This window comes from Parambassis ranga, chromosome 2 (genome assembly GCF_900634625.1).
Source record: "Parambassis ranga chromosome 2, fParRan2.1, whole genome shotgun sequence".
NCBI classification, from domain to species: Eukaryota; Metazoa; Chordata; class Actinopteri; family Ambassidae; genus Parambassis; species Parambassis ranga.
In genome coordinates, this window is record NC_041023.1 from 14040176 (window position 1) to 14067821 (window position 27646).

Sequence of the window (27646 nt, forward strand, 5' to 3'; positions counted from 1 at the left end):
ACTGTTCTGTCTAACTGGGTTATTTGTTTCTGTAACTGGGTGTGACATTTTCGAGTAACTGTTTTAAGTCACCTATGATGGCGTTATGTCTGAATTTAAGCTTTCAGTTGTGGTTATCTTTAACTCTGAAAAATGCTATTTATCAGACCTTACGAGTTATGCAATCAAAGGGTTAATTAAAAAAACAGTATCAGAAGTTGGTGCTGTACATCAATTGTTGCATCACCTCACACCTTAATCTATTAACAGAAACCTCGAATTATATCACTTATGGAACCACAATTGTATTTACATACATTTACTATTATTATTATTTTGTTTTCCGTTTCTCAGCACTTTATAGGATCTCTCCGACCATGTGACTTCACTTAACCCACGTCAGTGCAGTAGTAGTTAGGAGACCCGGAGGAAGACGACCGGAGCTGACGTGCGTGGCGCCGGACGGTGATAGCAGTCCCTCGCGGATGGTTTCTGAATATTCAAAGCGAAGAGCCTTCATGGGGATTCACCGGACAGTTTTCACTGTAGCGGTCCCCTTGGACTTGAAGAACGAGACGCAGCCTCGACGGGTGTATGGAGTTTATTGACGTGGCTCCGTGAAAGCACTACAGACGCCATTAGCACCGTGAAAACTGCAGAAATAAAACAAACCATGCTACAGTTTCACACAAATACAAAATAAACAGCACAATGCACACAAGTACGCCAAACTCTCGTTGTACATAAACATAAACGTATAAAGTTACCTCATCCTGCATCCAAAGGGCGCTAGCTTAAACAAGAACTCTGCGTCAGAATTCAAATTGCTCTTCCTTCCTCTGCTCAAAGCTTTCCTTACACAGAGCAAGGTTTAAGAAACAGAAGCAAACAAGGCGAATCACTTATTTTCTCTTGACCGTATGTAAATATGTAAAAGGGTCTACGTGTGTCTTGCCGTGCAGGAGGAACCACAGAAACGCCATGGGGGAAGGGAAACAAAAGCTATTTATACTGCGAACTTGGCCACAAGGTGTCACTGTATCCCCATGATACTACAATTATTTTACTGACCAAGATACACAGTGATTTACAATCTTACTTGGCTTTCGCTAAGCATTTCTGAAACAAGAAGATCCTTTCAGAACAAATGCCGCCGTTCTTATCAAATACATGCTTGGATTCGTTGAGAAGCAGAAAAAGAATACAGGAAGCGAACAGGAAGAGAAGAAAAGAAGGAAAAAGTTGGTGGATGAGGTCAGTGAAACAGTTTAGATGAAGCTATTTGTAAATGTACAGTACAAATAATGTTGTGTTTCCGCCATAGATGCTTCATAGCATCTTCTTCTGGGACAAATCCACTAACCCTCCACTAGAGGAGATTATCCCTGATGTTAAGATACATAATGCCTTGAAGAACGAATATCCCAGGCCTTTTGAATTCTGCACGTCACAACGTCCAAAGAGGACTCCAATCTTCTATGTGCTAGACATGGTAAGATAGTACTGACATTTATTATTTGTATAATTATATATATCAGATCATATTACATCAAATTTAAATTTAAACTTATTCATTTAAAATTTTTGAGAAGCAAATATAAATGGCATACTATTTCTGATTGCTTCCAGACTGTCGAGCAAGAAAAGCCAGAGAATGAAGAGAAAATAAATAAGACTGAAGGGTCTCGTCCAACCTCTGAAAACAAATGTTCTGGTGTCCTCCACCAGGAGTCCTCTCAGGAGTCTAATTCATGTAACAAGTACTATGGTGTCTCCATATCAACCACTGGTGCTCAGGCTGGACGTATTGTGGTTGCTGCTTCCTGTTTTAGTGCCTGGGATGATGATGTAGCCAGAGCAGTGATGACCTACTATCCAAACAAGGACAAGAGGACCTACTTTGATGCTACCATTACATTACCTAAGACAGTCAGGTGTGAAGCATTCAGTATCAGGATGGAGAGGAATGAGGAAATGATGCCTTGCAGACCATGTGCAAATTTGTTTGGTTTGAGAACATCTGATGAAACAGAGTGGGCCTATGGCAACTGTGCTGAAGCTGAGAGTGTGAGCAACTTGCTAAAAAATGAGGCAAAAGAAAATCACAAACAGAAGTACAACCATTTACAGATGCAAATTTGAAGAGAGGTAAAGATAGTGTTATGAAGACTCTGAAGAATGAACTTAAAGACAAACAATTCACATGGCACGATACCTACCACAGCGCAAACCTTTAATCACAAAGGTTACACTATGGCCAAGAAGCCAGAGAAGGGATGTGTGTCATTGTGACAACAGGAAGTGCATACATTTAGAAGTGGACTACTGAAGAAAAAAATGTACAATTTCTTCCTCTAGTACCACTAGATGGCAGCACAGCCATGTTCAGTTAAAAATGAAGTCATTTTTGTTCATACTTCTTTCCCATTTTTTTTAAATCACTTTTCCTCAGAATGAATTTGGCAGGACTCAATAAAATATAAGCACTGAATACACCTTTGACTCTCTTTTGTTGTGGTCTTGCTGCTCCTCTTTGGCTTACAGGGACATTTAACATCTTATTTAAAAGGAAAGTCAAAAATCAAAAAATAATAATTTGCAGGTCATTAGATGTTATCTCCTGTGAATAAAGAGGAAATAAACCTTCAAATAAACCAATTTACTCAAAATACAGATGTATAAATGCACTGCATTACATTGTTTTGCCACCAGTGGACAGGAAAGGAACTCAGAACAAACTTAATCATTAGGAGTGGATTTGTGGGACTTGTGTTTTGATTTTTGTGTCAAAGAGGTCGTTTCTGAATCAGAAGCCTTGAGAACAAACAGCATGCCATTCTTCAGGAAAGCTTTAACAACTTGTGAGTGATGGGAAATGCGATTTATTTTCAGCTGCTACGTCACAGATGCTTTGTCTGGCTTTTCCTGTGGCCTTCTCTTCAATAACATGTTTGTCTTCAGGTCTATATTTGTGTAGACAACTGCTACCGGTGAGGGAAATCCTGTCTGACCTCTCAGCCCGCTCTGATGAAAAACACTGGCACTTGGTGACGTTCAGGAGAAATCTTATGTAATAATCTTTGTTTGAACAGACAACCCTCTGTGCTTTAGAGAAATATAAGGACCTGGAAGTGGAAACCCTGGTACGACTCTTTACTATGTGAAACACACACACAAACTCACAGACAGATGATGCATCACACTTGTGCACACACAAGCGCGCACAGATGGTTGCAGTTAGACTGTAATATTTTCACTGAGTTTGCCCTCATGTGTGGAAAATCTGAGTAACGCTTATTTGACAAATCATCTCTGATCTAATGTTGGCTTTGTTTAATCACCCTGTAATGCATTAAAGCATGTTTGCAAGTGAAACAAAGTGCGGATAATCAACACACATCATCACCACTGTACTCATGAGGGTGCTTTTACACAGTTTTTAGACGTGGAAGTCCCTCTTCCTCTGCAGTGACAGACATAATATCCTGTCCTGTACTGTATGTGGTTCAGCAGCGTGCTGTTCTGTGTACACGTACACATCTTTTGTAGCACTAATGCTAAGCACCTCTTGGTATGTACCAGCTCGCAACCCAGTCAGCAGTGTGTTTGTTTGGGTACAAACACTGCAGAGAAGCTGAGAACATTTCTCGCTCTCTCTCCCCCCCCCTCTCTCTTTGTGTGTGTGTGTAAGAGAAAGATGAGAAAAACAGTAGCATAGTAAGTTATTCTGTTGTTGTTGTTGTTGGGACATGATGAAACAGGCCACTGCTTGCCACACACATCCAGTGTGGTTAACAATAGCTTTAATGAATTAATATTTGTGTGGGTTTTGTGTTGCTGAGTCCATTTGTGTAGACTGATCCAGACTGCCAGACAGTGCAGCAGGGGGTCTGAGGGACCACCGGGCCACAACCCCCCCCCCCTTCCTGTTAGGCCATTCAGTTAGTTCTAAATGTGTGACTCAGCAAGGCTGTGATGGACATTTTCATGTCACTGCTCTGCAACAAAGACGAAAAAAAAAACAACAACAACAACCGGCTTCATTTGGGGTGAGAGTATGTGTGTAATGCAAGTGACAACCTCAAATGCTCATTAATGAGTTGCAACAGGCTGCACTCCTTTGAGTGGCCACTTGAGGCTAGCTCTGAAAGTAAATTAATCCACATACACCCTACGTTAAAATGCTGTAGAGCAGAAATAAACCGTGAATAGCCTTGTGCATTGCAGTGTGTCTAAGGACTATATACATGTGTGGCCTCTGCATTGGTTGAATTCTTATGATCCCTCACTATATCACTAAATGTAAGCCTATGTAACAAATTAGCCTAATAAAAAGTCACCTTTTTACCAGTCGTAGCCTGTTAGTTGTACTGTACTCTGGCAACACAGGCACACTGATGGACGTCCTATTCTAAAGCCTAGTTTTTATTCCTCATGATTGGTCTGCCTTGTCATGTCCTTCCAGACATACAAAAGAATAGCATAACAGTAACTGTAGTCTCTCTCTCTCTCTTCTATGGCACATGGAACCTGACATGAAATCATTTATAAAGTGTTGCTATGATGCTGGAAAATACAGCAAACCAACCAGCGTCAGTGGAGGTCTTATATAACAGGCCATTTACACAGGGCAAACCGGGCCCGGCCTTAGTGAAGCTGTCATCTGTTGAAGTAGTAAAACAATGGGAGTGAAGGGTGAGAGATAACAGAGCGCCACCCCTGCTGTGATAATAACACTGTGCGATGGCTATATTTAGGTACTCGCTTTGACGAAATTGCTCGTTGTGTGTGTTAACTTGTATTACTCACTCTGTGAGGACCTATGTTTGTGTAAGGTTCAAGATTTGTTTTAAGGTAAGTATTAGTTAAGGTTATGGTAATTCAATGTACTGTCCTCTGAAGTGTTCGAAACAGGACTCTGTGTGTTTATGAGCTGCACACAGCTCTAAGCAATGAGACATCACAATGCAACTCACCTCCTTCTGCAACAGAGATGTATGTTGTCAAATAAAAAGATAGGTGTGTTCGTTTTAGATTTCATTTGTATGTTTGTTCCCTTTAAAACCAGTTTTAAATTTGACCTTTTCGTAAAGGGACATTGTGGCCTTTCCCCTACATTCTCAGGCCAAAGCACAGCACTCATTAAACCAGAACCAGAGCTCGCTACCAAGACCTCTTATCCAATAAAAACAGCTCCGGCCTGGGCAGCTGAATAATGACTTTTCACTGGGTTTTTATTCAGGGTTGAGGCCAGCTGATGCATTTTCAGGACTTCACTCTCTTCAATATGTTTTTTTTTTCAGTCGCACATAGAAATAAAAAAAAGGAAAACAAAATCAAACTAATGAATAAACTTATTCAATTCAATTCAGCAACAATTCATTTTTAGCAGCATTCCCACAGACTTTTTCTTGAACTGCATTAAGGACACACAATTATCAATCACCCTGGTATTGTGCAACAAGGAGGAACACATAATTATGTGATAGCAGGGAGAGCCAATGTGTAATCAATAACATTAACGAGGATTAAAATCCTTTCAGAAAGACCCTGTCATTGTGTGTGTTGGCTCACTGTCTTGGCTTACAGGGACAGTTAATTTTAATGTTATTAGTTATGCCTGATATCCTGCTATGACAAGTAAAAAATGCCTGCAACAAAAAAGGTCACTTGACATAACTAGGTAAAAACAACAGAGGAGCAATCATACTTAATGGACCGACTCTCATGGTACACCGTGGGGCTTCTGCTGCTGTGTTTCTCTATATGTACACTTCAGCCAAAAGTGGCTGTAACTGATACTTGGAGCTGTTACAAAAAGTAAATTTAAGTGCAAAAAGGCTTCAGTGCATTTTAAATATTTACATATGTCACCAGATAGATTTGATGATTTTATATCAATGTTATGCCAAACAGAACTGTTGAATTATCTCCAGACATATAGCTAAAATAGAAGTCGATTAAAGAAGGTAAATGGCAGTAACCAGAGCCTCTGCATGTCTTTCCTGTGTCTCAGCACAACATGTTTTCTTGCCATTGACTGGGGCAGAGTGTTCCCTCCTCTGTTTTTATTGGCTGGTAACCAGGGTTCCTGAAGCCATCATGAATAGATAAGCCAATCAGAATGGCCAGGTTAGCCTCGGGGTTATCAGTGCTACTGTTTACCTAACCCCATTCACCACAGATAGTCAGCACGTGCGGATATGAGTGTGTGCATGTTTCAGTTCCAGCATGGTTTGTGGACTCTGTACAGTACATTGTGTCATTGTTATTATATGTAATGAACTGTCACAGAAGCATAGGTATTATAGGATGTCCCGAACGTATTCCTATGGACACGTCAGCACACACAGACACACACACACTCACACACAGAGTGTTTTTCTTTTGCACACGTTTCCCCTCCTCCCTCTCTTTGTGCCTTCAGATTCTGGACAGATGTGTCAGGCTTTGGGGGAATGCCAGTTCCTGAGATATTAGAAGTTCAGACACTGCCCTGCAGAACAGACTCTCCATCATGCACACGCATGAACACACTCACACAAAAAGACATACAGCTCTCCTCTCTTGCTCTCCCCTGTTTTTCTGTTGGATTTATTTCCTGCTGTTCTGAGAAAAAATGTAACTTGACTGTTAAAAGGGAATGTTCTAGACCTTGTCAGCAGGGTTCGGTACCGGACGTTCAGCCACAGAAGGCCGGGACAGACTTACATGTTGCATCACACCCTCCAGGTTTGCTCCTGTTCGACCTTTCTCTGCCTGCCAACTTTAACGGAAAGTCCCACTGGGCTCAGACAAAGTAATAATCTGACTTTTGTTCTCCAGAGAGGTGACTGTTGTGAGGGCTGGAATCTGACTTGTGTTACTTTGCAATCATCATGGTCACAGTGTGTTCCACTCTTGGTGAGATGCTGTTCAAAAACCCCCACACATCTGTCAGTTCACTCCAGAGCCAAATACAATCAGTGTGGACAAACAATGCTTTCTCTAGTATTTCACAGTTTAGATGATGTGCACAAAAAACGTTTTTCTGAACTAGATGTCACTGTTTTACAGACCCTTTTCGATGCAAACCACTTTCACCATTAACAGTTATCCTCACACATTATGAAACACTTTAACTGGAATCTGGTGGTCAGTGTCTGATTTAAAGTAATGTTCCAAGGTTAAGTGGCTCAAAGAGCTCCTGGCTTCTTAGACTTATGGTTGAACTTTGTGCAGCAGGGCTCACAAATTACCCTCATTCCACAAACATGTAGAGCCTAAATGATTAACCTCCTCAATCTACTTTTCCTCTCAAAGCAGTTACAACATCAGATATCTGTTTGGTTTATCCTTGATTCTGCCAGAGTCGTTTGAGTTTCTCTGTATTGTTTAATGGACCCTGAGCTCAGCCTTGACCTAAACAAATGTGGTTTAGATTCAGAGAGTGTTGCTATTAATATCCAGCCAGTCTTTTGGCAGCAGATAGCTGATACTTAAAGAGGGAGACAGGGCATGATGGGAGTGAACTGCCTGCCTGACTGCCTGGTGCACAGAAGAAAATCCTTGCATAAACTTAAGTTTTAATCTGTTTCACAGTCAGTAGCTTGAAATATCAAAGAGCTGCAGTTCCATGTATGTATGGACTGTTTTAGCAGTTTCTCTACAGGTGTAGGTATGGAAAATATGTTCATGTTCCAAAAACCAAAAGATTACATAAAGGGATTATGTTTATAAGGTGGCAGTAATTGCTACCTGTTTATATGCAACCTACTAAGCCGAATTGCTAGCTAACCCAGCCTGTTTGCTGCATGTTTGCTAGCATTGTAGCTTGCTTTCTAGGCATGCCTATAAAGCAAGATGCATGGCTGAATTTGTCTGTGCGATATCAGCCAGTTATACCTGTCAAAGAACCTATAACCATTTAAGAACTACATCCTTTTTGTATGTGAACTGGAACAGAGTGGGTTCTACGTACTTTACACAGTAACACTGGTTATGGTTCTGCAAAGACAGTTTTAGATAATTGTATATCTAAGAAACAATGTTGATTTTCATCCATTATCAACATTATTTAGCAGTTATGATTGTATTCCAGACATTTCAGGAATGATGGGTTTTAATCCAGATGTTCACTGTCTAAGAATGCGAGTCCTTACTGACAAGCTGGAAGATTAATACAGAAAAATACCTTTTGTTTATTACACCAAAGATCTCATTTATGCTACTCACAGAGTGTTTGTTGTTGTATTTATCTTTGTCTTGACATGACAGCTTTTCCATGCCTCATTCTCAGAATTCATTTGCTCTGCTTCTGAGGTGCAATGCAAACATTCCAAGTAATTTAGCCAAGGCAAAATTAAATTCCTCAAATTATTGTTGCTTGTCTTTTTTCCCACTTTTGGAACTCTCATGAAAGAAAATGTAGGAAGAACATTCCTCTATCAGGGTATCACTACTGAAATGGGAGTTGTGTTCCCTGCTTTCTTAGTACTCTATTCCTGTAGCTTAAAGAGCATGGGCCAGATGCAAGGGTGGCGTTCCACTCAACGGAGATCCAACCCAAACATCTGCCTGGCAACGGCTGAGGACTTCTCACTGACACAAAACACAGCCCCACTCTGTGCGATAGCATTACAAATGATTTCTCTGTTTGATGGGGAATAGCTGCTGTGTGCTCATTCCGGCAGTCTCTTGATGCTTCGCCTCAACCCAAAGCCTTCATCCATGTGTGGAAAGACGTGGAAGCAGAGATGCGTTGAAGCTGAAGTTGAAGTTGAGTCAACACTGTCCAGCTTTATGTTCTGGAGTCATTGGATTAGGAAAAAACAAAACAAAAATGCACACAACTTGGTTTTAATCAAGTTATTTTACTCAGACTTTGGCCATATGACTTGGGGTTTATAGGCTGCCAAAGCTGTAAAAATGTGCATCAGCCACTCTGATGGCAGCCAGTCTCAGTGCGAGAGAAGAGTCTCCACTGTGTACAGCAGTTACACTGCGTTTCGCATTTAAAATGAATGTCCGCAGGTCTAATTGGAGATCCAAACTGCACTGGTGTGACTGCTGAGACTCTGTGGCACTGACCAGAATGAAAAGAATGTTCTGTTATTAGTGGAAAAGCTCCTGTTATGTGGATTAATCTACAGCTTCGACTTTGATCTCCTGACTCACTCTAAGCGACTTTGGAGTGGAATGGGGGCCAGCACACATTTCACTAACACACACAGAGACTCAGAGTGTACATGCTGTGAATAATGTCCATCATGAGTCACATAATCTAGGTTGAAAACATTGTTAATTCTTTTGAAACGAGTCAAAATAGTTACTCTAACTTCTCAGCATTTAGTTCATCAACAGAAACATACTTATATGCATACTGTAAAAAAACTCTCATTTTAGCATCTTAGAAATAAATATATTATATATATATATATATATATATCGCTTTTAATTGATAGACATGTTTCTGTGCATATAGCATAATGATGGCATACATCAAGGAAGTGCTGATGATAAACAGTATAACAGTCAAATTCAGAGTGGACAAGAGTGGAAGAATAAAGACAAACTAGCTACGGATACTGAGAAGGCTCAAATGCCATAAGATTGACAAAAATAAAAAGCAAACTAAAAATGTGGCAATAAAATATCAGATAAAACTAGTGGTGAGATTGCAGACTGTAAACCAACCTTGTCAAATGCATAAAGAATTACTTGCATTTCCTGAAGAAAATGCAAGTTTGGTTGCCACAGCAAGTTTGTTTTTACCAAAAAACAAACTCTGCTGTCACCATGGTAACAGCAGAAATGGTTTCTCTATCTTGTAATTTGTAGGAGGAGTAGCATTTTGCAGAAGACATGGAAAATGTTTAATATCTTTAATATTATAATATTTGCAATTAATATTGATGGTTTCCCCAAATGTCCTGAATGAGCTGAATCTTTTTGGATGCATGGCAACATCATGTAACATCAAGTAGCATCAGTCTGTCACCATGGTAACAGAAGAGGAGACCTCAAAAGTCCCCGGCCATTTGAATTGCAATTATTATTGACATGTCCTGAATGAGCTGAATCTTTTGATGTTTGAATGGTTTGAATTGGCCCATGCATTCTGAAGATATGCTGAGCCAACCGAAGAGATGGAAAATGTTTAATTTAATATTATAATGTAACTAATAAAAAAATACATAATTTAAACAATTTTTACTTGAAAGACCAGTTGAAAGTTCCCTTAACATAACAAATTTGAAGAAGTGTACACTAACAAATTAACATCTGGGACAGTATACAGTGTAAAAAAACATAACAAAACAAACCACCTCTCCCACTAAATTGCTTCAAAATAATGAAACTAATAGGCCTACATCCACCACCCAATTAGTACAAACGTTCCTTTGTTAAATCCAGGATTTAGGATCAAGTTTTTCTTTTTTTTACAGGCCAGAGTGGATATGGATTTATTGTTAACAAAACAATTAAAATGTACTTGCTGGCATATGTGCGTGTGGCCGCCTGTGTGTGTTGAGGGCTTATCGACACCAAGAGGAACCAAAATCTCTTAAACTCAACACAGTGTTCCAAGCTCTTAATAAGATTTAAGTTTGTAATGTAGATGCCTGATTATATCCCGATCCCATGTGAAGGAAAAAGAAAAGAAAAAATATTTTGTGACTAATTTAGATTTAATAATAGCCAAAGTGCAAGGGTTTAATGAGGCTTGAAATCATAACCTGAAGTAAGGGTAGACCCTGTATAGATATGGTTTAGAAAGCAGTGTACCAATGAATATCTGACAAATTGTGGTTTAAATCCCATTTAACTTCTATTTTTCTTAATAACATAAATCAATCCATCAATCAGTTGTTGAGATATGTCACTTAGGACCAAACGGATGGACTAAGAGACCACACTTCCATCCTTAGAAAGAATTAATCATCCCTCCTGCCCCGCTTTATGCCCAGTCAGCCACATTTTCCTCCTCTCTGAACCAAACCCCACCTCTGTATCATATTATGCTTGGAGAAGTTGCGGCATTCCAGCTCAGAGGTGAACATCAATAAAAACCAGCAGGTTGTCAACAAGAGCTTTCAGACCACCCAACCGTGGACCCGTCGTCTACACGCGGACACACCCACAAACGCGCGCTCGTGCAATGAATCACCTACATAACCATGCCGCCAGCACACATTTCTGGAAAAACTCACATGCAGATTTACACTGTCAGGATGACCTGGTTCCGTGCTGGTGTTTCAAAAGCTGTCACAACATAATGTGTTTGTGACACAACCATTTATGACATCCGGACTGTCTCACATATCAATACACACCCTCGGGGACAGTAATGCTTTGTTGTTACTTTAGGCATCAAATGTCAGCATACTGTCGCCTGTGCTTACAACTGGAGATGATTTAGCCCGTGGTGGTGCTGTGGGTAGTGGTGTGTGCGTGTCTGAGTTGACCTCCTGAGGTCTTCAGAGACTCAGATACCCCCACATCTGGGATGCCTAACTATTTCCCAACATGGGTCAGTGGAATTTTTATATAACAGCCACGCTTCTCCTGTGTTTCCAAAACACTGTGCACGACCATGTGTTTGTGCGCCTGACCCATTTCAGTGGGAAGCGTCAAGCTGTTTCTGTTGTCGATTGCGTAACTCTGTTACGGTAGAACTATGAATGCAAACAAACAGAGCAGTGGGAATAAAGCGGTCATCCGACCAGGCTAGGCCTTAGCCTTTAAAGTTTGTTGGCTTTCCTAGAAGGCAACTACCTACTTTGAAGTGGTCAAGGGGCTCTTACAGGCTGGTGCAGTGTATGTTTTACCAACATACACTGTTTAATGTTGGAATCCACTAGTGGGGACACAGAGACCTTAAAAATTCCAAAAAGCCACCGAAGAAGATCTTTTCAACTGTTTTGATCATGCATAGTTTTTCATTTGAACATCAGTGGCTTCTTCTTGAGAAAGGTATGACTTTTTTACAATTTGCTCCTTTAAGAGATATTTTGCAATTTGCACTTTGTCTTTCAATCATATTTTAAGATTGTAGTTGACTGCCTGACCTCTTCCAAAAAGTTGCAACATATTTCAAATCTGTTGATTAGAAGAGGTGAACCGGTTCAGGTCCATGATTGAACAGGCCTGAAGAAGTGTAAATAAAATGTGAAGTGTACATGCATGCTTTATCATCGTGGCAATTATATTCCCTAATAGTGCCATTGTCTTTCATGCATCTTCCACTCTTTTAAGATAGGAAACATACTGTACTGTCAGCCCTGGATTGAGGTTGTTGTTGATTGTGCTTTCTTCTCAACCTCCGCTCCAGCTGCTGTAAACAGCAGACTACTGCAAGTACAATTTAATCAAAAGCGACCACAGCACACTGCTTGAAATGTTCTATCTGATAAGTAATTGCAGTCCGTGCCTTAAAATGCTACAGAATAGCTACAGATGTCAGAGCCGATCTGCCAAGAGCGTAAGCACTACCATGTGAAGGTGAGGTTGTTTGATTCTCAATGTGTTTTTCCAGCGTTCTTCCTGGTGTTGGTTTTGTAAACAAAGGACTACATGGAGCCCTGATTCTGTAAATAGCCTCTACCTTTGACCTATTTGGAGAACTGAATTTTCTCTGAAAAACATATGAAGCCTCTCATACATGTGGCCTTGGGCTTATGTTGCTGTACATGCATGTCAGATTTTTTGGCCCAACATCCTGCACAGGAAAATGCCTGCTTGAAGGTTCTTACTGCTCCATCTGGGCTGTCACTTTGGTGTCCTTGAATTGAGTGAACATTGAGCTATGAAGTATCTGTATCTACTTTCCCGAGCCTTCTTTTTTTATCTGCTGTCAACCCCATCATGTGTCTGAGGTCTGAAGGCAGAAAGGGTTGAGTTGAACCTGAGTTTGTAAATGATGGATGCGTGAACAGAGAGGTGGTGTCAAAGATTATCGAAAAGAAGCATCTGCACAGTGTGAGGAAGCTACAAGTTTGGGATGGGTTGACATTCACACTCAGTAGTGAAGTAGTGAGCACTGCTGCCTCACAGTAAAGAAGATTCCTGGTTCAAGTATGGCTGGGGCTTTTCTGTGAGCATGTGCTTGTGACTGGTTGCTTGTCTCTCTATGTTGGCCCTGCGATAGACTGAAGGTCTGTCTAGGGTGTACCTTTCTCACCCATTGACAGCTGAAATAGGCTCCAGCCTGCCTGTGACCCTTAACAGGACAAAACAGGTTCAGAAAATGGATGAATGGATACAAATCATTACTGAACACAATTCAATATTTCTGCATAATCAACATTGTGTGCTAGTTTATATATGAATGTTTGTATTTGTCCCATTACAACCTACAGTCTGTAGGTATATGGTGCTGAAGAGTGAGGTGGTGACCTTATCAAGTTATTTTTAACTCTTACAGTATGCCTTCAGGGCTAGGTTTTGCTGTGTTTTTGGTCTGCTGGTGTTAAACGTGATTAGATTTGACATTTAATGACACATGCTGAAGGCTGTGCAGCAGGTACACACTGTAAACCTGCAGTAGTAACACCAGATGGATGGTTTGACACTAATGACCGTGTCACTTTTTTAGCTCTGAGAGTCGAAGCCTCTCCTTCTGCTGGGAGGGTTAAAGTCAGGTCTTGAACACGCTGCAAAAAGTGTCAGCATTCAGGTTTTTGAGACTCTATGTGCAAAAACTTGAAATAAAAAGAACAACTTCTAAACGTTAGTGCAAAACTCAGTTAACATCTGATGAGAGCGTACAAACGAAAACATGTAAGATTAGGATACTGACACACAGCCGGTTAAATAAAAAAAGTTCCGTTTTTTGCAGTGTTGCATGAACAGGGCGGGGCGGTGAGAAAGGAGGTTTCCTTCAGAGAGGGGGAGCGCGCGCATACGTGTGCGTGTGTTCGTGCGTGAACGTGTGTGTAGAGAGAGATCGAGAGGAGTCAGCTGGTGGAAAAGTGCAGGGTGAGAGCCGCTGTATGCGTGCGTGTGGTTGGATGTGTGCGGGCGTGAGTGCGCGTTTGTGTTGTATGTGTGCGTGTCTGAGTGAGGGAAAGCACTTCGGGGGGGTACAAGGTGAAGACAACGTAGCAGTGGACGGAGAGTTTTTTTGGAGGGGGGAAGCAGTTTGCGTGGAGATCCAGACAAGGATAGTCGAAACGCGCCGGCTGCCGCTGCTCAGGCTTCTGCTCCGTCGTGCGTCCTGGACGCGATTCTGAGCTGCCGTCCCGCCCTTTCATTACCGTAAGCACTTTATATATTTGTTTGGGAAGTACTGTCGCCCATACTATTGGATACATTTTGCGTATTGGTCATGCACGGGGATGCAGAGGTCCATTTAAACTCCATTTAATGGTAGAAACAAGACTTGATATTTGTAATCTGTGCCAAACTAATCTCAAGTGAAGCATTCAGAACATGCATATGTGGGAGACAATGCTATATTGTTTGTTTATAGAGGCTGTTTTCTAAAACTGCACTGGTGATGGTGGAAAAGGGTAGTGAAGTTGTGCTTGAAGCTAAAAGTTGACATAACCCCTGAACACGCCAGTCAGTTTAAATGCTCCATCACTGTCAGAAAGCTGCTCCACCAATTCCACCTCTGAATTCAGATTTGTGAAGCTACTGCACCTAGGAGGATAAGCTGGCTGAGTGTGTGTATGTATGTGTGTTGATGGTCTGTCATAAAGCTCCGTTAGTTGTGACTTAATGTAAGCTAATCTCCTTCCTTCCTTTCTTCCTTCCTTCCTTCATTCCTTCCTGGTGCATAAAGAAGACTTCAGGATCAGGTAACATTGAAGGCCAACTTCTACAGCTCCTGATGAGAACATTAGGGTTATACTCTCTAAAATAAATAAAAAAAGTCCACTTGTACTCACAAAGAGGCAGGAGTGGGCATGCTGTATACAGACACACACACACACACACTGTATACAGACACACACACACACACACTGTATACAGACACACACACACACTGTATACAGACACACACACACACACACACACACACAGCATTATTAAGTTGCTCCCTGACCCCATTTCATTCTCTAGACCTCCCCATATGACCAGTAAAGCTGAATTATTCTCTTTCTCTGCAGGAGGAACCACAAATGTCAGCAAATGTCAAGCACTTGGAGCTCTGGCTTTGCTTTCAGTCTTATTAGCTGCACGTACAATCAGCAGCGCTTGCCCTTTTGGCCAGCATTTTGATTGGTGTGAACAGCCAACATGAGGACATGAAGGATACGAAACTGGGTGTAGTTAGAAAGTGAAGGGAAAAAAGCATTCAATTATCAGTAGTGTAGAAGGTATCTCTTCAGTGTGTGTTCAACTGTGCACACACACATATTTAGACATGCATTCTCTGTCAGCAGAGCAACCTAAAGATAGCAGAGCCTGAGTGGAAACAGTAATTAGTGGGGTGAAAAGAGAGGGAGAGAAGAGGGTGAGGAGGAGGAGGAGGTGGAGGAGGAGGAGGAGGAGGAGAAGATATTGTTTCAACCATCTGATATCTGTTATATAATGACCTGTACAATGGAGACATGCTGGCAGAGAAAGTGTAGTGGAATCAGCAGAGTCACAGAGATGAGAGGAGCTATTTAGTGAGGGTTCAGCATACATTCGGTGTGTTGGAAGCAGTATCAGTTGCAGCACAAATTTGTACGTAGGCTGCATCATGTCATTTCTTCATTTATTATTTTTCTCTGGAGAGAAAATCCAGTTGAGCTGGACATCTCCAAAATATTACTTGCAGCTTTCCAAGAAATTGGACCAGCAGATAGGATAAAATGTTGATGGCCATCTAGGATTTCCACCAGGAGGCTGAGGGATAGGATTCTATAGCCAAAACAATGAAACAACTGGAGATAGAAATCGGATTCCAAAATGACATTATGCGGGGCCAAGGAGTCCATTTATCTTCATATTTATGGGTTTGGAATGAGTTTTGGGGTGTAATGGCAAGTAGAAAAATGTTTTTTTAACACAGTTAAATACACACAAGACTCAATGCTGAACAGCTTGCGATGGATTTTTATTGCAGTGCGAGTCCTCTTTCCAAACGCGCACAGACTCACAACTTCCTGCTGCTTACTCACAGCAGATAATGCAGTCAAAATAGCCGACTCCTATTTCAAGTGGTCATGTGTTGCTAGCTCACAGAGGGGTTCTTATTTAGTCTTAAGCCCAAGGCTTTGTTTGGGAACTGACTTGTGTGTGTGTGTGTGTGTGTGCATTGTACACAATGGCTGTGTTTACACTGGATTCAGTGTGCACATGTCCATCCATGCGTGCACATTCTCTGCACATGCAGGCTTTCTTTTCTCTTTAGGTGAGAGCAGGGCGCTGGGTTTTTTTTAATTTCCAGTTTTTTAATAATATTTAGCACAGCAAGTTTGGACTGTTTTGTTCAGCTGTGTACTTCCTTTCATGTACAGGGTGCTGGTGAGACCAGTGTGTCATTCCCTGCAAAGGGGACACTGAGGAAACATCATGGCCTTAGCGGGATGTCCTGACTACTTCTTACGTCACTCAAACTACCAGGTAAATATTATATGTGCTTCTTGTCTGTAGTGTGTGTGTGTGTGTGTGTGTGTGTGTGTGTGTGTCTGCACATTGATCACAAATTCATACAATATGTGTTCACAGAAGTAGACCAACTCCAGATGAGAATTCCACGTGTCATTAGTCACATACCAAATTTTAGTCAGAGAAAAATGATTGATGATTATAGTGGAACTTATTTTTAGGAACAGCATAAGACTTTTTTATTATTATTGTTATAAGCATATAAAGCTAAATATCATTTCTTTGCCATTTATTGCAACATTCACTTTATACTGGTCTCTCTTGTGTGCCACCATGTGCACAGTGGCTCCTTTAGTCCACTTGCTTCATAATGAATGGCATAGTTAGATGAAATATAACATCCCTGCAACACAATGGACCCACATCCACTGTCCAGCTCCTCCAGAATGAACCCTTTGTTTCTCACCTTGGATTTTCTCCTCTCCAACTCTCCAGTAACCTAAAGAATTTGGCTAAACAGCGTAGTGGAGGTCTATAAATAGAACCTTAAACAAACACCAATAACAAGCTGTGGACTTTGTTGTGTGACAGGCCTGAAAGCATGGGATTGATGGTATGACGTCTCTCTAGGACCAGTGGGACGATGAAGGTGACGTAGCCTCAGCTGCCTTATTCCTCTTAGCGGAGGTAGAAAAATGCAGCTCCCTGCTATCCCAAGCCGTGGGACTGCTGAGCCCCTGTTGAGCTGACATTAAGTTGGATTGGTTCACGTTAGCTTCCAGGAAAGGGTTTTGCACCAGTAAGACTGCAGTGAATAGTGAATTGAATCCCCATAGAAAACAACATTCCTCCACCCTGCATCTAGCAGAGAAAAAACAGAGTTCGATAGTTAGACGGAGGGAAGTGGGTTTTAACATCGCCCTCTCTACATGTGTGTGCTACTTATGTAAAGCTTGCCAGTTGACATGACACAGCATAGCACACACACACACACCTATGACTCTCTCTGCAGGCAGTGACTGTATGTTTAGTGTGTAGATAAGCAGCAAATGAGGCTTTTTTGTGTGTACTTACATAACGCCATACATAACACTAGGCATGTTTGGGAATCTGGGCACTGTTCCAGGCCCGTCAGGCCCTGTGTGTGTGTGTGCGTGCATGCACACACACTCTGTCTATCTTAGTGAAAACCTTGGATCGGTGCCAGAGATGTCTCAGATGAAGCAGCTAACAACTCTCACTTTCCTTCTCTCTTTACCCGTCCATCTACTTATACATGAGCATGCGTTTGTGAATGTGCTTGCACACGCACTGCAGAGGACTAAGACACCACAGACTCGAGGCTCAGCTGAGTTATGACTTCAACCCATCAGCAGAGCAGAAAAAAAGAGCGCCTCTCCTCCCACCATCAGTGTTCATTCCATTTGTTACTTAACATCTCTGTCCTGTCTGAGATTATGGACTGCAGCTCCTTCTGTCTTCATGTTCTCAGAGGTCAGGGGTTAGTGGCTGCACACAGTGGTGGCAGCGGGCACGCTCAGTCCTGTTTGTGCTTTCGAGGAATTGTCGCCTCTCTTCTTTGAGAGAAAGTATTTTCAAATGCCTAGATGTTAATGCTGTGGGCTTTAGAGTGAAAGGAGAGACGTTTGCTAATAATAAAAGAGATGTCAAGAGCAGTTACAGGCTATTTATCCAAGAGCAACCCCAATATGTCAAGCTGATTGAAACTCCAGGCAGAAGATTTCCTCTACGGCTCCATGCTGACTCCCAAGAATCATGAATCCAGTGTAACCATTAGACTCCAAAATCCAGGAAGGAATAACAAATGCAAATCCAAGAATACTGCGAGAGTATTCACACTTGTTTTCAGGAACAGATGCATGATGCAAATCATTAAAATAGGACAGAGAGTTCTGTGGAGGAAAAGAACAATCAGTCAGGCTGACTGGCTGTTGTTAATCTACCAAAAGGTTCTGTTCCAACTGTTCAATAAGACTGAGCCCCTATTCTGAGAAGAATAGACCTGCTTTACATCAGCAGGTTAATTTTTTTTCTTATAATTAGGTTAGGAATCTGATGTTAGAATTGTTCCATCTACAGCATTAATTTTAAAGTATTTAGCATTTTATCAGCAGGCACCTGCCACACACAGAGGCTTTATTCTTCATTACATTATACCTGTAAGCTGCACAGTCAATTATAACTAATTAAAAAAAGGATTTTTATTGTTTACTATGCTGCATATTTTATATTAATCCAGACTTTTCTGCCCACTGATAAAAACATTTAATAGACTGCTTTGTGACTACTAGTCAACTGTTGATGTCAGAGAAATAAAGTGTTCACAGGACTTGTTGAATGATGAAACTGAAAACAGAAGACTGGAAAACTGACTCACAAGGTCATAAAACTACAAGAAGAAAGCCAGCCTTCATGTACTGTACCACTAATACCCTTAAGACTAGTAACATCAAGAATGCTGTTTAGAGCTACAGGCTATAACTATTGTGCAAAACAATCCACATCTGGAAAATGATTTCCCTAAGAAAACAGTGTCTTCTTTTAGGACACATGTCTGCCTTGGTTGCAGTGATAGCATCAGTACACTATCTCTTCAGACAGAGAAAGCACATTAGAGTTGACGGTGAGGTTTTTATGGGGAATGTAGCCATTAATAGTGACTCTTTTACTGCAAGAGTGCTGTGGAGGGGAGGGTCATTTTCCTGCGTTTACTTGTAGCTATATATTAACACTGCTGCTACTGATAACTGTTACTAGACCTAGGACGGTGCCCTGCCTCCAGCTGCACACACAGCATACACAGTATAATCCTGTGCAGGGGGAAAAGGCAAACCCAGAGCACTGCTGAGAGAAGAATGAACAGTGTTAACAGTATCATGAGGGTCATGATGTTATGAGTGAAGCACTCAAACTTCTCGGGTTGTGCCAAATCAATCCAATCAATATAATCGCTTCATGGTTCTTTAATTTGATCATTTCCATGTAAAAAGTGTTTTATTTGTTTTTAAGCATTGAGAAAATTGTCCATATGTCAGTAAGCCTTGCACAAGAAGGCTAACAACACTTTATGCACTTAGCACTGTAAACCTTTGTATGCAAGGTAATTTCTGCTGTTGTTTCCTGATTGATTTGTTTCTCACATGATTAGCGCTATATACCCCGTATATACTAGAGGGTCTTTTAGTAGCTGTGTTGCTGTACCTCAGTCGTAGCTAAAGCCTGCAGACTTTCTCTGTCAGCCCACAGGCTCTGCAGCCAACTTGCCTTCCTTGGAAAGCTTTTGGCCGCTGCTTCTCAGAGCTATAAATCTTACTCTGGGCATTTATGGATGTTTTCGAAGCACCGAAGGGAGCTGCGAGTGTGTGCGTATGTGCATGCACGCACAACAGGACCTCTGGCCACTAGCAGTTCCTGGAAGCAATGCTTCCGCGTTCTTCTTTTTCCTGGAAAAGGGAAGATTGAAAATTTGTTTGGCTTTTTTCCCTCCCTTTCTCCTCAGCAGCCTTCTTGCCTCGAGGCTGCTTCAAATTAACAATGTGTGAGGAACTTGGCAGCGTGTGCGTGTATCTTGAGACGTGTGAGATTGTATAAGTGTGCCGGGGATGGTGTGTTTTTGTTCTCAAAATGATTGATACGCCGTTTTTTCTAGGTACACAAATCATTACTGGATGAAAGTTTTACATGAGAGAGTTTAATACAAAGTGTGTGTTTGAGACTGAGAAAGTTACATAAAGTAAAAGACAAAGGTCAAAAAGTCACAGTGCCTGACAGCCAAAGCGTCACTGGCCTATGCACATATGACTTGATGTTACTCGAGAGCAAAAGCATGAATCCACCCTTTGTCTGACTGTCTGAACTCTGTGAAAATAACACGTTGTTCTACCCTTCACCAAAATATCTGACAATTTAAACACACTGCATGGTTTTCTTTGCCTTTTTTTGACAGGAAAGGATGGACCGCACTTCCTCTCGCAGGCCTGAGGAGCTGATGGTTCCAGGATTCCAACGTTCTGCCAATCAAAATTTGCCACATCACCATGGTAACTCTCCTCTTTTTTTGTCCTTTCTGTGTTTGACCTATTAAGGAGTTGAAATGAAATTATGTGGAAAATGTTTTATCAGCGCTGGATTTTGATGTACGAAAGATTAATGTAATGGTTCCATCCTTATTTTACAGGTCACTGCCCTTTTTCACAGCTCTCTTCATGGAATCTCTCCATGAAGCCAAAACCTGTTAGTCGGCCTACCTAACACTCTTCCTGTATTCCTAGAAAAACCCTCGCATACTCTGCTCTCCACTTGGAGAGGTTATTGACAAGTGTTTAACTGTTCCCCTTGTTTTTAGCACTGCTCAGCACTTTTCAGAATCCTCCTACTGCTCCCAATATATATATATATGTAATCATGGAAAATCTTGGAAATCCTTTTTTTGTCATCTGAGGAGAAATCTTTTTTTTCTTCTCCTTTTGGTTGGTAGTCTGTTGGATTGTTTGGATGTGTGGGGTTCATGCTATTGTAAATATGGCTTCACATGAATGGGCATGGTGGATGAAGTGTTTATATAGGCCTGTAGGTCAACCAGAGTGGGGCAGACAGGAGTTTATAGTAAGTAGGCCATAGGTCTGTGGGGCAAAAGTAGCTTTCTGCAAACACAAAGCACTTTAAAGAAATACAGTTTCTACAGGAGTTCATTAGTGTCAAGCCCCAGAAGTGCCTACCCCATAGTAAATACCTTTTTTCTTTCAAGTGCCTGGTGGGAAAGGTGCAGGCCAACCTAAAACAGTCATAAAATATGATTGCAGCAATTTCATATCCACTTTGTGGTAGTTTTACACAGAACTGTGGAAAATGTAAAAGCACAAAATGATGCACAAATTGATGAGTCAGGAAATTAGAAACCCTTAACTGACAGACTTTACTGAATAAAACCACAAACTGGTGATACTCGGATTTAAAATGTTCTTTTATGCTCGTGTCAGTAGATGTCAGGCTTAGTGTCCAAACATTGACCCTGTGATCAGAGTCATGTGAAAAAAATAAGATGGAGCTCTACAAAAGAATGATAAGATTTCCTTTGCAGTAGTCTGTACAATACATGATGACTCGCAGCTTTTAGAGCGGCCGCCAGTCACTGACAACCTGCTGCAGTTTCCCTGATAAAATGTTTTGAATGAAAAAGGATGACTTCAGTGAAAAGGCAGGAGTCAAAGTCACTCAGCTACAGTTTCATTCTGGCTTCAGCCTCACTGATGGATGTGTTGTATATTTAGATCATTGCTGGCTCAGGTTACATGCCCTTCATTTATATCAGGCCTGTCTTTGAGATAATCTGATGTCATGATGGTGTTAGGTGCTAGCCAATGCACTGTTTTGTTTTTTGATATGTAAGCTCTTCACCGGGGTTACCTGGCTTCACTGCAATAGAGTGACAAGGAGAAAAGTTTAGTGTCCCTGTTATGATTGTTATGTGAGAAAAGCATTGATAGAATACGAACAGCGTGCATTTATGCTAAATACAACCACTGTGATTTTATTGCATACAAAAGACCTCCGTTGCATTTTGCCCTTGAAAACCTAACATCCAGCTCTCTTCACTGACCTCTAGACTGCTGTCAGAGATCGATGATTGCAGGTTGCTGTGGCCAAGGACAGAGAGCGCTCATTCAGTGTATTCTGGGATCTTACAGGAATGAACTGGCCATGGTTGTATGGTAGGTTTTGTTGTCAGATGCTAGTCAGAGTCTTGCTGCGAGTCATCTACATTCTAAGTCGTCCTTGGTGTAAAAGAAGGGGGGGGGTGCTTTTTCATTCTATATGTCCTCTGGCTTCCCTGCCTGAAGCCAGCAGTGCAGTGTGGGCCAAGCCAGCCACAGGAGGAGGGAGAGGAATGCCAATGATACCGTCATTATCCTCTTAAAGCTGCACATTTTTATGTAAAACTGATGTAGCCTGAATGTTGCTGGAATAAGGAAGAGCAAGACTGGAAACCTTCAAGGTTTCAAAACATTAATGTAATGAAGAAACAGCCTATTAGAGTGCATGAAACCTTGTGTTAAGTGCAGTTTTTTTTACACATTTGAAGATGTACAGGGAGACATGTATATTTGTTTATGTTCAGAGATGTGCTTGTTACCTTTCAGAACTAATCCCATCTTAATATCTGAAATCTTTGAGTAATTTTTAAAGTAAAAAATGAATGAATGACATTGTTATCAAAGTTGAAAAAAGCTCAAACATTTCTAAGTTCTGAAAAGTAGTTATTATCCATCTAGGACTATCAAAGTGTTAGAAGCCCACAATAACATATATTTCTGTCATTGCTTTTCAGATGTCTGCAATGGTGGAAAAGTTGTCCTACAGTATATTGCAGATTTATATAATGGCCACATTTGAGTGTCCTAATGTGCTCTCTTGTTCTTTTCAAACTGTGCCCCCTTCCTCTGTACGCCCCTGCTCGTCAAGCCCTTGTCCCAATCATGAACCCCAACATCACATGACCCTATGTCCCAGACTGTCCTTTTCTGTATGTCATGCATACCTCTTTGTGATCTGAGATGAACGACTCCCACTGTTTCTGGTACAGCGGCTTCTTTTCCACTCTGTGTGCATGTTCCTTGTGTGTGTGTGTGTGTGTATACAGTGCAGTGCAGAGCTCTCTCTTCTAATTCTCCTGTATAATTACATGCACATGGTGTCCCATCCTCATCCATTTGGGTGTATACATGTGTGTGTGTTTTGGTGTCCTACTTTGTCCTGATCATTTGGCCACCATGTGCCATGAACAGGCTGGTTAACGTTCCCAGAGTGCTATAATTTCTTCCTACAGGAATGTCAGGAATTCTGTGTGTGGTGTTGGGGTGGGATTTACAGAGGACCAAAGGCCTTCAGACACACACAAACACACACACACACACACACTGAGATCTCACATGTGAGGACTTTCAAATACGTTCATCTACCCTCAAAGTAGCTTCATTTAAGAGATTTCTGTCACACGTTTCTGTATAAGCTGACAGTACATGCTAGCTTGTTGGAGGAAGTCCATGTCCATGTCTCTGTGAGGAGCAATGGATTTTGTAATATAAAGCCATGCAAGAAGTCTATGGATTCAACATCAAAAAGGAGCAAATGAACAGCAGGTCATCAAAGCAGCTCACTCTGGGTGCTTTGAATCGTGGCATTAGTTAATTAATAACAGATCAAGTTAAAAGATAAGTATTAACAACTGACCTGTAAGAGCAACGCTAGGGGGGCTGTATCACTCTGGTCAGGTGGGTGAGGTTGATTGTTTGGTCTGTGGCAGTGTCCAAACTGTAGCTGACTTAATATCTAATGCCCTCTTTCACTGACAGGTTCCAAAATGGGAAATGAGTGAGGTTGTGCATTACACAGGCACTGGAAGAAATACAAGCCAAAGACGAATTTCTCTGTCTGCTCTCATGCTTGATGGTTCATTGTGTGTGTTTTTTTTAATACTAACTACTTAAAAGTAACACAGAGAATGCCTTCTCAGTCTAGACAGCAGTTGCTGTTTGCTGTCAGCAGCTCAGTTTCTGGATCATCCTCATTAATACAGCTTCAGCCTCAGTCTAAACTCCTTCAGGTGTGTATTCTAATGACTAAGTATCATTGCATCTTCTGCACTCACAGAGAAACAGCTTGGAGTGAACATATCAGTTCCTGGAAGAACAACAGATTTTGCAAGATTAATCTAATTTGCAAAGTAATATGGCTCCTTGTAAAAAAAAAAAGGTTTTATTGGGTCTGTTTAAGTGAAAGTAAATATCCACTTAGTATCTTTTTCCTCCTCCCACAGATGATGACGTGGACCTGGAGCAGCTGGTGAACGACATGAACTCCTCTATGGAGAGTGTGTACTCCACACAGGCAGACACGGCACTTCTCTTAAACAATGGCCATGCGCACACTTCTCACCACCACCACCACCACCATCCAGTGCATGCCACCTGTCTGGGGCACAGTCAAGCTAACCGTCGTCACACCCCGCCCCTGCCCCCTTCTTCTCCCTCCAGGGAAAGGCTGAGACACTCCCAGCCCATGCACATCCAGGCCGTCAGGTATACAGTATATATTATAGTGATCTTATTGGTAATACTGAAGATAAAGACAGCTAAAAGTACTGTGTGAAAGTATCTGAAAGATATAGTATTGCTGGGGAAAGACATTTCTTCACACTTCTACTTGAGCTTGCCAGTCATGACATGATTCACCATGAGGTTTATTCCTTACTCCCCCAATAAAGATTTATGTTTTTAATTTAATCACAAATATGTGCTTCACAAATACATTTTCAGCAAAGGCCAGAGTTCCTAATCAAATATGCACAAAATATGCATGCACGTTCATGTCTCCTTCCCTAGTCAGCTGAATGTCTCCCTCTGCAGGTGCCTGCAGGAAGAGCAACATCTACGTCCTGCCTCACTGCCTGCCATCCCCAACCCTTTCCCTGAGCTCTGCAGCCCTGCAGGATCTCCCGTCCTCAGCCCCATACAGAGCTCCAACAACCATGTAAGTACACCTGTGTGATGTCAATTACACTCATACACACTCCCTGCATTTATACATAGGGGAAGTGTCTGGATTATTGTTGATCAAACGTTTTGGACTTATGTATTATTTTTTGTAGTTCATTAGATGAACACAATCACAAGAGAGAAAGTGTGTGTTTATACTGCATATGTGTGTGTGCGCTTTAAAAACCAGCTGACTCGCCTGTTATGTTTAGGTCAGAGCAGCATGTGTTGACTTTGGCTGCATACAGCCTTTTCTTCCATTACACAACCGCTCACCCTGGGTTATCTGCCCATATGTGTGCATGTGTTATTGTGGACTCATCAGCCATGTGATAGACATGTTTTGCTGTGGAAGGAGGTAAGCAGCGTCTCCAGGATGCAGCAGACAGAGTGCAGACTTCCGCGGCACAGCTGGGAATACGGCTGGGAACGTCTGCAGGTCGGATCTCTCTGAACCTTCTCAATCCGTCTGCTGGCTCCAGCAAGACAGGCACCCATTTCCGGTTCACACGCTTCAACCTTGGCTCTTAACGTTATTCTGTGTGTGTGTGTGTGTGTCACAGCCTTACCCTTCCTTCCCCTGTTAAGCCTCCTGTCCCAGGAATGTTCCATCCCTCTCAAAGAGGTTTTCAGGATGCCCACCCTGAACAATAAAAGTCATTTTAGATGCTCAGTTCTCCTCTCTCCACACCAACACACACAGGTGGCATTATTCAGTTCACCCGCACACATAGGCATGTGATAAAGCACGGTGTTATTTTTGCATTATGTTGACATCATCTCACAACTCTCTGGAGTCAGAAAGCCAGTTTGCAGTTTGTACAAAGGGCCTTTTGTTTGTGTGAAGCCTCATGTCTCTTTCCTAAATCCTCCTCATTTTGTCTTCAGTATGTTCATTTAACTATTGTGTATTTTCTTGTTATCTTTTAACTGCAGTTAAAGGCTGCATGTAGCTTCTTCTTAGGTCCATTTCTCATGGCATGTCACCAGGTCGAGGCAGGCAGGACATTCTTCAGATTGCTTAATGGCACAAAAATGGGAAGATGGTAGTATTTTAACCAGAGTAAGCAGAAATAAACCTACAGCTAGAAGGAGCATGAAAAAATCACCTCCAACATTCCATCATGCTTATCAGCAAAGGAGAAAACATTTTTTTCTAATGAAGAAAAAGGATGTAGCTGCCCAATAAATGTGTGACTGTACATGGTGGAAGGGATCATGGGAACTGAAAAGCAGGCATGTAAAGTTGCATTCCCACTATAATCACAGCGATTAACACAACAGCAACAGTAATTTTAGTGACTTTGATCATTGGTTGTCATCAATTATCAGTATTACTGTGATATTACCAATAAAAAAAAACAGATCAGCTGATGCTTCACATGGGGCAATACTAAAAGCCTTTACAGTTTCAGGCAATGCACTGGTCTTGCAGGTAGCAAGAGGGAAGGTTTCTATTGAAGTGTCATTACAGTTGGTTGCAGGAGGCTGCAGCCACCTCCATATTGCTGCTGAGTAAAGTTTGTCAGCCGGTTGGCGCCTTGACAACCACGGTTCACCTGCAGTTTCCTGTCTTGTCCTTGTGTTTTATGTTATTTGGTGCTCTAAGGTAGATGGAGCAGGGCTGGTGTTAGCATTTAGCACAAAGCTACTTTTTACTCATAGATCTGTAACTGTAGAGCATATTTTTAATGTGTAATATCTTACTAACTGCACCAGTGTTAACTGAGTTTCTTTGTTGGATGTCTTGAAAAAGTCACGTACTAGTTTAGTCTGTGGGCTGTGTCTTCAGCTGATTGAATGAAACCATCACTGATCAAATCACTTATGTTCGGCAAGATCAGCGGCAGACTGGCAACAACATGGCCTTTTGCTCCAGACACGCCATGTTGTGTAATATCATGTGTAAGCTAACAGAAAGTTTAGTGGAGCGTGTGTTGGCATACATGTGTGCAGGTCAGTTTAATTATGTAGTCCGAGGAGCTTTTAGAATGGCTTACGCAACAATGCAGACAGGACCGTCAGATGTGCTGTGCGTTGGTCTACAGACATAGTTGCATTGTATTTGCATTGGCATGGCCTTATCATAGGATCTCTCTCCCTCCAGCTGTAGAGTTGGAATCTGGACATTCTTCTCTAAGCTCCAATCTTTCTCAGAGGGAAACGGCTTACATTATGAGATGTTACCATCTGTGTATACGTGACATAGCTTAGTTTAGTTCATTAGTATTTAACAGGGAACATGCACAAAATAACAGTACAGCACACATAACCAGTTTATTCATGGCCTTTCATTGCATAAAAAGGTTTTTTCCTCGGGGTATCATGAGACAGCTGCCATTAATAGATAACAGGTTAAATCAGCTCCTGTAGATGCTAATGTCAAAGCTGTTTTAGTAGTTTGACTAGAGACTGAGATAATGGTCATTTCCCACGCAAGTCTTACTCCACACAGTTCAGTTGTGTTCCCCTGACTTTCACAAGGGTTTGATCAGGCTTTGTCTGTCATCACTGCACAAACGGGTTTAATTTGGCACAAGCATTGTGGCTGTAACGCAACTCCTGCTTTCATTTGTGGCTAGAGACAG

At 41.6% G+C, this 27646-nt stretch overlaps 2 protein-coding genes across 6 annotated transcripts in view; both read left to right on the forward strand.

Moving 5' to 3' along the window:
• The first annotated feature begins 1096 nt into the window (after positions 1-1096).
• LOC114431644 (uncharacterized) lies at positions 1097-2317 on the forward strand. Its single transcript, XM_028399216.1, has 3 exons — positions 1097-1233; positions 1304-1471; positions 1609-2317. The coding sequence occupies exons 1-3, from the start codon at positions 1150-1152 to the stop codon at positions 2119-2121; spliced, it is 765 nt and encodes a 254-aa protein (XP_028255017.1). The 5' UTR covers positions 1097-1149; the 3' UTR covers positions 2122-2317.
• A 9378-nt stretch (positions 2318-11695) lies between these two features.
• LOC114453731 (growth factor receptor-bound protein 10-like) overlaps positions 11696-27646 on the forward strand; it is a 32897-nt gene continuing 16946 nt past the window's right edge. For 2 of the 5 annotated variants that reach the window (XR_003672472.1, XM_028433625.1), the window contains exons 1-5: positions 13909-14217; positions 16413-16518; positions 20471-20564; positions 24341-24602; positions 24930-25053. Coding sequence is in view for 4 of the 5 variants with exons in the window: in XM_028433625.1 (XP_028289426.1) it covers positions 16468-16518; positions 20471-20564; positions 24341-24602; positions 24930-25053 (531 nt within the window). In the remaining variant the exon portion in view is untranslated. Of the gene's footprint in view, positions 11935-13908; positions 14218-14746; positions 14763-16412; positions 16519-20470; positions 20565-22131; positions 22236-24340; positions 24603-24929; positions 25054-27646 lie in introns of those variants that run through there. The other 3 variants (XM_028433633.1, XM_028433641.1, XM_028433649.1) reach the window with 3 other exon arrangements.

What these genes read in the sequence shown, in the direction of transcription:
- LOC114431644 (XM_028399216.1), top strand. Translation starts at nt 1,150, where the DNA reads ATGCTTGGATTCGTTGAGAAGCAGAAAAAGAATACAGGAAGCGAACAG. An exon ending in GGAAAAAGTTGGTGGATGAG is followed by an intron (nt 1,234 to 1,303) that starts GTCAGTGAAACA and finishes TTTCCGCCATAG; the next exon opens with ATGCTTCATAGCATCTTCTT. An exon ending in TCTTCTATGTGCTAGACATG is followed by an intron (nt 1,472 to 1,608) that starts GTAAGATAGTAC and finishes GATTGCTTCCAG; the next exon opens with ACTGTCGAGCAAGAAAAGCC.